This window comes from Gadus chalcogrammus, chromosome 8 (genome assembly GCF_026213295.1).
Source record: "Gadus chalcogrammus isolate NIFS_2021 chromosome 8, NIFS_Gcha_1.0, whole genome shotgun sequence".
Classification (NCBI taxonomy): Eukaryota; Metazoa; Chordata; class Actinopteri; order Gadiformes; family Gadidae; genus Gadus; species Gadus chalcogrammus.
The window spans coordinates 20,522,373-20,534,517 of record NC_079419.1 but is presented as its reverse complement, the minus strand read 5'-3'; the positions used below and the strand labels follow the sequence as shown (position 1 = coordinate 20,534,517).

The following is a 12,145-nucleotide window of genomic DNA, read 5'->3' as shown; positions in this document are numbered from 1 at the left end:
CTTTCTACACTGCGCGGCGCGGCTGACAGCTGCGAGTGTGACGCGCTGACGGCTGATTGACGCCCCCCAAGACACACACACGCACACACACACACACACACACACACACACACACACACACACACACACACACACACACACACACACACACACACACACACACACACACACACACACACACACACACACACACACACACACACACACACACACACACACACACAAAGACCCCCACTCTTGCCCCCCACCTCGAAACAGTTGCCGATGCGCAGACTTCCAGTTTTAATACCGCAAAACTCATCTGGCACATTTGCTTATTTAAATCAGGCAGGTCACATGTTGCAAACATCACCCCTTCTCCCCCCCCACCCCCGCACCCACCCACACCCACCCCACCCTACCCCGCAGCCCCTCCCCTCGGTCTCCTCCTCTGCCCTCAACTCCCCGGGGTATTTTTAGCCCTGGTGATGCAGCCCATCAGATATCCGCCCAGGCAGCCACAGATCACAACGCGAACACACGCGAACAAAGAGGGAGAGAGGAAGTGAATGCAATGACACTGGAGGTGGACCTCGTGCTTTGTGCACTGCTGGCGGTGATCTCTTCGCGGGGAGAAGGTAAGGCTTTTATCATCCTCATCTTGGAGCTGTGGTGTAGTTGTGGTCGGAGGTGGTGGTAGTGTGACCGAAGGTAGGTGTGTCTTGTATGACGACGACGCTGAAGTTGGGTGCATCTCTGTTTCCGTTATTGGCTGCATGGATTTTGACTTTAAGCTTAATACGTCTATTTATTTTGAGTTCTGCCAATATCCGAGAAGAGCGGAGGCTCTTCTGGGTTCTCCACTAGGTGTTACTGTTTCCGCCCTGGATTTCCCTGACATCAACAACGTCCAATATTAGAGGGGTGTGACAGGTAGGCTAACCAAACAGCCTGGCTCATTCCTTATTACATTACAAACAATAGCATAATGAGCATCATACAAAATAGACATAAACTTTAAAGCTGCCTACAAACACTGCAAACGAGCATCGACAACGTAATTATATAAAACGTGTGTACCTATTTAACTATGTACGTCCCATGCAACATACAAGAGATTGCAACTCAGTGGCAGCAGAGCAATCCTCAGTCTGATTGTGTTTGCTATGGCATTGACATAATTTATAGATAACATCATAACACAGTATGCTGATAAAAGATATTAAAGATATTGCAAATATCAATCAATTAAAAAACACAGTTTAAACACAGATGAATGAATTATACTGAACTAGACAAATAGATTGTATGAGTCATGTGTAGGCCCGTCAGTCGTGAATATGTGTTATTTGCAGGTGTGTGTGTGTGTGTGTGTGTGTGTGTGTGTGTGTGTGTGTGTGTGTGTGTTTGTGAGTGTGTGTGTTTATGTGTGTGTGTGTGTATATGTGTGTGTGTGTGGTTGTGCATGTGTTTGTGTGTGTGTGTGTGTGTGTGTGTGTGTATATAAAAATGTGTGTGTGCGTGTGTGTGTGGTCGCCGCATCAGATATAACCTGTGTTAGCGGCCGTCTACAGGGCCCACAGTGTGATGAAGGGTCGCGACCCCACGCCTTGTTCATCATCTCACCTTCTGGTCCAATCAGCGCCAACATAACAACACCTGTTCATTAAACCCTGCCAATCAGTTTGATATTGATGCCAAAATAATACTGTCAAAAACCCCATAGACGGTTTAAATTGATCTTAATAATGCTTAATTTGACGAACCAACCAAGTATAGTCTGTGGGTGAGATAGGATAAAAGCAGAGATACCATGACTTTAATGATTTAAAAAAACAATATAAAGGTAGCCTGGTAATCCATTTTTCTTTAATCATATCACAGGATACGAAATTGCATTATGATCTTTCTAAAGCACAAATAAAAACGAGCAAATATAAAAATGTTGGTCCTTAATCGTCTTTCCTGGGCTTCCTGTATTCAGCCTCAGTCGGTCATCCAGCCTCCGTCGCCCCAACACTCTCCTCCACGCCCGACCAGCCCTCCTCCGCCTCCGCCTCCTCCACTCTACCATCCAGTCCTCCAAACCAGACCTCCATTGTCCAGCCCAGGACGCGGGCGGGGCCCCGGGGGGCCACACCGCCCCCCTCCTTCACCCCTCCCCAATCTGCCTCCCCCGCACGCCGCCCTGCCGGCCCGCTCCACCCAGACCCTCCGGTGGAGCTCAACGTGGGCGACGATGGTAAGAAGGCGAATGTACTGGACAGCTCTCCTCGTCATCATCATGTTTTCCCACCAGGCGCGGTAGTGGCCTTGGGGAGCAAAGGTTTCCGAAAACACACATCTTCCATAGTATGAGAGTAGGCCTACTCCGGATTATCACAAATAAACAAAGTTTGAACCTTGTTCAAAGTTGATTCAATGTACGGCAGGACCAGGGCTATTCACCGAAAGAGAAACCCTGCAGGCTCCATGTGGATCAGGGATCGTCATGAAAGGAAAATACATCTCTGTTCTATTCATGTGTATTCAGTTAGTCATTAACGCCGGCCACAAACTAAATCCTAGGAAAACAAACATTTAATGCATATTATATTGTTACAAACAGTTAGTTTTACTATTCTCCAACTGGTCGGCATGTGTCAAAATGCTACCGACCTACTCGAATGATGTTCTAATATCCCAATACAAAACGAACTAACTAACTAACTGACCAAATACAAAACGTACTAAGTAACTATCCCAATACAAAATTAACAAACTATCGAACCCAAAACAAAACTAACCAACGAGGAACTTTTCGGCCATCCAATGTTGGGCCTCAACTGAAGCTTGACGAGAAGCCTTCTCCTACAGTAGGGGTGTTTCGAAGCCATACACACACAAACATATATATACAGTATATATATATATATAGTCTAGCTCCTTAAAATATTTATTTATATGAACACAAAATAAAGTATATATATATCTCACTCAGTCAACAGTAAGTTTAGCTCTACCTGCAGTCTGCAAATATGCATAGGCAATAAAAAGAAAATGAAATGCTGGTTTTATAATTGCATTTTTTATTTAAAAAAAGTACAATCTTTAATATTATATCTACTATCGTGGCTCAGCACTAACTCAATCTGAATCCAATGGATCTGGACTAATGCACTCCCTGTATGTGATCTGGACGATGCACTAACTGTAACGCGCTACCTGTATCTGGATCCTATGGATCTGGATAATGCACTACCTGTATCTGGATCCTATGGATCTGGATAATCCACTACCTGTATCTGGATCCTAACTACCTACACTACCTTTGTGTCGCAACCCACAGTTCGAGGACCGCTGATCTAGATCATTCAAATATTCAACAATTCAATAAATTCCTCATACAAATCTCACCTTGCCACCGATGTGGTCCCCTTCTACGACCGAGATGTGAGCCTTTTGAAAACCTCAGTTCATGTGTTCTCCCCGTCTCCCTCCCCTCGCAGCCTTCCAGGGTCCGGGACCCAGCTCCCTCCTGGACCCTCTGCTGGCGGGGCTGGTGTCGGTGTGCGTGGCGACCGCCGCCGTCACCTCCGTGGTGCTCTGCCTCCGCTTCCGGCAGCAGGCCGGGCGCCCAGAGTTCCAGCGGCTGCAGGACGTGCCCATGGTGAGACCCACTGACCTCCAGCTGAAGGCTGCTGCCCTCAGACTGCAATGTCCACAGTTTAGCGGGAGGCAGCTGTTATTGAGACGCCTAATCCCTCATGGTGTAACAAAGTGTGTTGGTAAAAAATGATCTATTTAGGTTGGATCCAAACTAAACTGATTATTTGTTGTGCTATTATTTAGTGCGACTAAAGCACTACTATACTATTCTATTATTTAGCAGTTTGACAAACTGATAATAGTCACTTTGGATCAAAAACTTCTGCTAAATAGTAAAAGGTACATTTTAATTTACAAAAAAATAAAATAATGAATTGTTAACGATGCAGAAGCTGCCGGCTACTTTTTGCTAACTTACTTTGAGACTTTTTGTTGATCAACCTCTTTCAGCTCAGTTATATACAATAGCCCCTCCAATGCACATAACACAAACATATACATTAAATACCCCTCCAATGCACGTTCATTTTCTTCAGTTGAAGATTTCCCATCAGTTTGTCCCATGTTGTTTGGGGCGGTGAGAAATGATAAAACAACCGGACAACTTTGCCCCGCGAAGAACTGTGTGATTTTATAAACAAGTACGAGGTTGTAGATTCATTGATTACTTTAACTGTTGACTTTATACTCCGGGAGAAGTCAAAAGAGGCTAGGCATCTTAAAAGATGCCCACGAGATTTGGTCCTGAACCCAGGACCTCTCTGATTTTCTAATCCTACGGCGCCCCCCTGTGTTCTCCTCTAGGATGACCTGATGGAGGACGCACCCCTCTCCAGTTACACATATTGACCCAAGCATCCTATTGGTCACTTCTCCCGACGACGGTATGACGAAGCATCCGATGTGTCGCCTCTCCTTAAAGGACGGAAGTACCAGACAGTAAAGCCTGGCAAAGCCCTTGAGTAGACGGGATGCCCAACGCGTGGAATAGTTTCCGTCCCAGTCAACCACTTCGACATTCCTTTGAGGAGATTTCATCTCCGCCCCCTGGCGGAGATGCAGAGTGTTGCATCATTCCTTTGGATGGATACATTTCTGCTGCATATCTAAGTCGGTAGATATAATATACGGTTGATGAAGAAGATAAAATTAGTCCCACTAACAGAATATAATTGGATTAGTGTTCAGCAAATATGAGTCGCCTGCCGCTTCAAGAGTATTAACATGTTACAGCCAATTGACCAAAGATTACTGCTCCTTTGAACAAACTGCTTTTTTGAAACAGGCCTGGTTACACAGAGACCTGGGACTGTCCAGTTTAGTAACTACTAGTTTGTTTCAAAGGAACAGTTTACTAGATCACCAATTTGTAATTAATGTCCTTAATTGATTACAAAGCTCACTCCTTTTTTTTCATCTCATATGGTTCAAATTCAAACGGGTTCACCTTTACTTTAATTGATGGTTAATTTAATTAAAACACGTTTTCTCTAGACCTGCGTATTGGTGGTGCAACTGAATGAGGTAAACTGGTCATTTGAAACTTACTAGTGGTTACCAAGGGACTTAAATTATTCTTAGGCATAGCAGGTGTAAGCCAGTCCAGATACATAACTGGATCCATTGCGTTTAATATTGATGTTGGACGATGTTTAAGAAGCCTTGCAATTGGCCAATTGACCAGGGGAATGTAAATATGCTTTTCAATTCATGGAAACAGGATAGGCCCTATTAATATTTATGTTATATTCCACTATTCAATGTATCCTGAATGTGTTTGATTTCTTATTGTTTATGACTTATAGTTTATGTGGGCAGATAAAAGTAGTCGTGAAATACAAACACAAAACTGGTTTATTCTTAATACCGCTGACTCATATGTAGGTTAATTTTTATTCATACCATAAAAGTGTACTTTTTGCAGTATACTGATAAAGACCAAGATGTTCTATGTTTAAAATAATTAGAAGCATCTAGGGATGTTTTCAAGTGTAATGTAAGATGAAAAGATTTTCAGCCTATAATAATTGTAACTATTTCAATAATAATTGTTTTACATATATATATTTTTGTTGTTTTATGTATTGGAATATTTTGAATAAAGGTTAGATTTAAAGCCTAAAATAGTCAAGTGCTAAAAAGGAAGTACCCCTTGCAGCGGATAGTAAACGTTTAAACATTAACAGAAGGTTTTTTTGATGATAAATGAATGACTTCGTACTTTGAGTTTGTTTTATTAAGTCTGTTAATGAAACCTGTTTTGCAAACGTCCTTTGGCCTCGATGTTTCCTTTTTTTCAAAACATCCATCTAGAAATCAACGTGTTTAAACAAGAAGACAATGGAAAGCTACCCAGAGAACCACACCCTCGCCACACTGAGAACAATCGTGGACCAACGGCTGCCTGGTCAATCCAAACTCTGACAAACCAACACGCGCTTTAGCACACATCATAGCAGACATGCTCCGCTCTGCATTCGACATCAATCCATTTGGTCAGGTTTTTACCTATCTGTACGGCTATCAGGTTGGTCCCAATCATAGCCACATTTTTTGTTTAATTATTTTTGTATTATTATTGATTAGTAAAGGCGATGGATAAGTGAAGGAAGGTAAAGTTAATCTGGAGTTTGTTTTTATTATCATGATTGATTGTACTCCATCTCATTTCAAGGTGTTCTGTTACCATAAGACAGCGGTTGCTATACCGTCAGACATACAGAGGGCCACATGATACGCATAAACTCATCAAGCTAGACTCAATGCTGCATGTTGCTCCTGAACAAGCCAAATAAATGTGAACATTGCTTCAAGGAATTACATTCAAAAAACATATATATAGAATATATATTCTATATATTTTTATTTTCTACTGTAGCTGGAGTCCTCCCGCCAGTAGAGTGGGGAGAGCAGACATGGGGGTCTGTTGGTACTGCTGGTATAACTGCTGGTGTAACTGGTGCTCATTCGTAGCCCCTGCAGCCGAAGCCGCGCGGGCCCCACCCCAGCAGCTGGCAGCCGAAGCGCATGGAGCTCATCATCATGCCCAGCAGGGCGAGGTTCCCGAAGGCCCCCCACATCCTCTTCTTAGGATCTAATGGGGAAGCCACATCACCAGGATGGTAAACAATGACAGATGTCCACAGGTACACATACCATGATTCCTTCCCATTACTGAAGTAGCAATAGTTTTTGTTGTGTAGGTTAAAACACTTTTTCTCTTTACAGATAAAGGGTCTGATAATTCAGATTATTATTATGATTATTGTGATTATCATCATGATCATGATTATTATTATAGTGCATGTTTAAGAAGTACATTTTTATAGCTTCCCATTTTTGTATTTTTTCTAACTTTTAACAGGTAACCCCATGTCTTTATCAATGAGACATTATATATATTCTAAAGAAAGGACCAGGACAACCAAACCCCCGGTACCTCCGGTGGAGTAGCCGTAGGCGTACACCTCTCGGCCAATGATCCACACCATCCCAAGACCGCTAGCCAGGCGCTGGAGTGAAAACACACACACACAGACACACACAGACACACACACACACACACACACACACACACACACACACACACACACACACACACACACACACACACACACACACACACACACACACACACACGCATGCATGCACACTCCCATACACATACATACACACGACTTTGATCTCTTGTTGATAAAAAAGTGCCAGAAAGAAATGTTAAAGATTAAATAAAAGGCTTGAACTTACCGGACAATGCAAGCCTCCTATAGTCAGACAGAAGAGGAAGTTGGGATATATCTCCAGTCTGCAGGGAGTAGGCAACATATAAATTCAGGTAGGGTGCAGAAGAATATATTGATCACTAAACAGTTAAGATATGGTTTCATCGTTCTGTTCTCATAACCTGGGGTCCATCTCACCCGGGCATCACAGCCCGCCAAACTGTTCAACCTAGAAAGGGTGCAGGCGGTGGTCGAATGGCTTTATTTGAATAACGGTTACCAAATAGGAATCAGGGGGTTGCACCTTTTTATACGTTAATAGGTAATGATCGGAGGTTAACTAATGGCCGCATCCTTGTTATGTGTTTTGACAGATTGTTGTATGCGTAGAATGAGGAGGGAAAATTAAAATGAAGAATTAAGGAAGGACTTGGGTGGTTGTATGTGTTTCCTACGTGAGCCCACAAACACAGTGATTGAAGAGAGTAGCACAGAAGAGGCCACATAATTGGAGGGGCCACATTATCATGTGACACATATACAGTAACTTGTCACATATAATGTGTGATCAACAGATGACAATGGGACAAAGCAACACGGAGTAACTGAGTGTAGCATAGAAGAGGGTCCACCATGTTACAGGATGCCAGGTTGGTTGTTTAGGTATCCTGTAGGAGCAGGCAAATAAAGGACTGAACATTGCATCTTGGCTCTATGGTCTATTTAGGGCAACAGACTTGGAAAATGGATCATGCTTGAACAATCTCTTACTACTTTATGTAGTGAGCTTTCCAGGAGTTCACAAGAGGTCACACCAAGAGTAAACTTCTTCAAGAGGCAGTCTAATGTATGCCTTTGTTTTAATGCTGATGAATGTGGCTGAGCTGGTTCGCTTTTCTGGTCCAGGCATAGGGCGGGGTGAGGTTTTCTTACGTGTTTTGGTGTGCCCGCTGGATGCAGTTGAAGATATGCCCGTGTTCTGGGTGATCGCTATACATCTGCGGGTACTGTTCTCATAACAAAAACATCAGAAGAAGAAAAGCCGTTAGCAGTTAAAATCGGTCCTCAGATCAGTTTCAAACACAGGGTCACAAGCAAAGGCACACTCAAAACCCAAAGTCAGAAAAAATACACTTTAATTATATAGCACCTTTTTCAAACTGTATTTATATAAAACCTGAGAAATATAGGCCAAAAAATAAGATATTATTTTTGAAAACCAGTAAACATAAAAATAATGGATTTCATTAAATGTGTGCATGTAAATGAAATGTGTAGAATAAAACGAGAAACAATGGGTAAAACAACATGAAAATATAGTTAAAATATATATATAAGTAAAGGTAAGGCTATTTATAGCTCTAAATCTGTCTTTACTGCACATGTGCAGCAACAGGTAACCACTTTATCCCCAGGACTCACATCGATGTTGTACTTCTTGCGAGCCCGTCCGACTTTCATAGCCAGGTGTCCTACCATCACCATACTGGCCACGCCTGTGAGCACCACATAGCCGTACTCCTTGGAGAGAACCACCATGACGACCTGGAGAGACAACACACCCAAGAAATAGAAGAAAATAACTTATATATAGATATACACACACACACACACACACACACACACACACACACACACACACACACACACACACACACACACACACACACACACACACACACACACACACACACACACACACATGCATACAGACATATTTATAAATAAATACAAACATATATAGCCTATGAATATGTAAATAAATAAATAAATATGCATTCAGAATTTGCATATAATATACACACAAATAAACATAACTATGATGAAGTGAACATTCCATGTAAAGTAGAGCAAGGGAAATCTGATTCCTCAACCGCAGTCGGAGGCCAACATTATGCCCCTATCCCTGATCTAAATGATCACGTTCAGTGAAAAGTATAACTTACTTTAATTTAGACCGAGGTTATATCACAGATAGACGCACACACAAAACAAAGTAAATTAGGTTTTTACTTATTCTGGATCAATTTTTAATTTGTATTTAATGGCGTGGGACAATTGCCACCTATTGACTTCAGGTGTGATTATAATCTCATGGCAGTAGCCTACCTAATTTGATTGAGTTTGAATAGATATAGACAATATTTAAACAGTATGGTATATACAGTAGTCAGCGATATCTTTAGAAAGTTCACTTAACACAAGATGCCCTAATAAAAAGGAAGTTTCACTTTGACATATTTGTAAATAATTGTGCAATATAGGTTATAGCCTACGCACGACGAATGTTAGCAATTTAAATAACACACGATTCACAAAACAACACACAATATCCCCAGGAGCTCTAGTCATCTAGGCTAGTGGTACCCACAGAATAATGATTCAAAAGTTCGGTAGTTCTCACAGAAACACACCAAGGTTTAGAGCAGGCCTATTTATTTATTTATTTATTCACATTAGGGACGCAGTGAGACATTGAAAATAACAAAAGAAAACACACGATAGGATGCATAAAACGCACAAGTTTACCTTTAGTGTTAAAGCTGATGATGCGGAGGTGACGGGCCGTGAGCAGGTAAGGACGAGAAGAGAACCGGAGCGGAACTATTCACTATACGTGAGGCGCTCGGATTTCCTGACTGCGTGGGCACTACAGCGCATGCGCGGAGCAGTGTGGGCGCATCCGTCCTCAAGGATCATTTGAATGGAAATATCCATCAACAGACATGGCAAAATAATCAAATAGGGAGTTAATCATCAACCATTCGAATAGAATTTAAGGTTGCGACTTAAGGGCCCCATAAAGATTAAACTGGCACTGAGAGAAAGACGTCAGGACGGCCTGGCAGGTGAGCCTGGCTCTCCAGCCCGCCGCGCACCCTTTGTTTTGATGATTGATAAAGTTGATATAGGAGGCTGACTGTTCCTAAGAAACCTAGAATAAGCAATCTGTTTGACAAGAATTATGAATTGGTGTTCTTTTGTTTTCTGCAATGAAAAAGAAAGGCCATAGCCTATTCTTGTTTAATTTATATGAGACTTGTTTTTATTTGTATTTGATTTTAAGATCGACAGTTAGGCCTGTTATTGCACATTCAAGCCTTAATACCGTTGCATAATACCGGGTTAATAGATGTTTCCTTTAGAAGTATATGATTTTGGAAATTCTAGAGAAAATTTTAAATATTGGATTACAATTTAACCAGTTCGATTTTAGCCAACTAAAATATTATGATATTTAGTCGACTAGAACTAGACTAAAGCTCAAACAACTCGGATGTCTAAAATATGACAAAAACTAAATGACATTTTATTCAAAAGACTATGACTGAAACGATCTGTCAAGATCAACTGCCGTCTGCAGCCCTCCGCACCCCTTTGCCTCTGGCCTCCACACCTTTTGTGTTTACCGATAAGGCCTAACCTCTTTCAAACTTTAATCCTCTGCCAGGTAGTTTGGCCTACCTTTGACTCACTAGGGCCTAGTGAGTCAAAGGTAGGCCAAACCACCCGCTGTGTGGACGTGTTGAGATCTGTCTGGGCAGCGGGGTCCGAGAGACGGATGAGGCACAGCTGGGGAATAACATATAGGCTAGTATAACATATTAACATTTAGTATAACGTGTAGTATAACATATAGAACAATATATTAACATATAGAATAACTATAACATATAGTATAACATATTAACATATAGTATAACCTGTAGCATAACATATTGTATAACAAATTAAAATATAGTATAACATGTAGCATAACATATAGTAAAACATATTAACATATAGTATAGCGTATTAACATATAGCAGTATAACATATAACATATGTATTACATATAGTTTAAAATATTAACATATGGTATAACATATAGTGTAACATAAACACATAGTGCAATATATTAAAATATAGTATAGCATATAGTATAACATATAAACGTATAGTATGACCTTATATATAGTAGCCTGCAACATATTAACATGTAGTATAAAATATTGTGTAATAGCATAGCATATTAACATATAGTATAAAATATAGTACAGCATTTTGTATAGCAGACTAATGTGATTGGTACTTCATAAGGTGGAGGTCCTCTATTGGTTGTTCCTGAAAAGTATATAATGCTGAATCGCCACCAGGGGGCCCTCTTGGTACTCTACTCGGCCCTGGATAAGCGCTGTTGTTAGTTACAGCGTTACAATAAATAATACAACGTTGAGTCACCCAGTCTGCGTGTGCGCTTCCAGTTGTCTGCTTAAACAGTTAGAACTGTATTAGTGTTTGATACACGACACATAGGCCTATATCATATACAACATCTTATTATAACGCTTATAAGGATAACGCTTATGACGCTTTTTATTCTGACTCAGAACTCACACATGTGGCCCTAATCCTCTTCCTTACATGCATAACAGTTAAACAACGATAGTACTAAAAATGTGACGTTGCTGTAGCTCGTAATTTAGCGCGATAACACCCCCCCCTCCTTCCTAAAACTTGGTATTTTAGTTTACCATTAAATCGATGTGAACTGAAACTGTGCACAGCTCATTGGCTCTTGGAGACGCAGGGCCACTGGATGGCCATTTGATAGCGCCATAACACTGAATAGTTTTTCTGTGATCTAATAGATGGGGGTAGCCTCATTAAATCATACATATAAATGTACTTACTTATTTTAGAGATGGTATTATTTTGTTGTCAGATAACAGAATTTCTCATATGTTCTGGTCCCTAGGATTTGGTTGGGGTGGTCTTGCTCAACATAGTCCCGCCAGCACCACATCTGGCCTGCTGCTATGAATCAGCACTCGAACGCCCACACAGGGACCAGTAATAGACTCGGCCCAGAACTC

General features: G+C 41.3%; 2 protein-coding genes across 2 annotated transcripts; one reads left to right on the top strand and one right to left on the bottom strand.

The window, feature by feature from the left end:
* Positions 1–504: 504 nt before the first annotated feature.
* LOC130388300 (splicing factor, proline- and glutamine-rich-like) lies at positions 505–5,793 on the top strand. Its single transcript, XM_056597745.1, has 4 exons — positions 505–617; positions 1,964–2,221; positions 3,468–3,628; positions 4,372–5,793. The coding sequence occupies exons 1-4, from the start codon at positions 554–556 to the stop codon at positions 4,414–4,416; spliced, it is 528 nt and encodes a 175-aa protein (XP_056453720.1). The 5' UTR covers positions 505–553; the 3' UTR covers positions 4,417–5,793.
* mgst3a (microsomal glutathione S-transferase 3a) lies at positions 5,786–9,945 on the bottom strand. The gene is made up of 6 exons (XM_056597746.1): positions 9,819–9,945; positions 8,712–8,834; positions 8,223–8,296; positions 7,315–7,372; positions 7,007–7,079; positions 5,786–6,661 (listed from the first exon to the last, which is right to left on the bottom strand). Exons 2-6 carry the CDS (start codon positions 8,826–8,828, stop codon positions 6,531–6,533), a joined length of 453 nt encoding a protein of 150 aa, XP_056453721.1. The 5' UTR covers positions 8,829–8,834; positions 9,819–9,945; the 3' UTR covers positions 5,786–6,530.
* Positions 9,946–12,145: the final 2,200 nt, after the last annotated feature.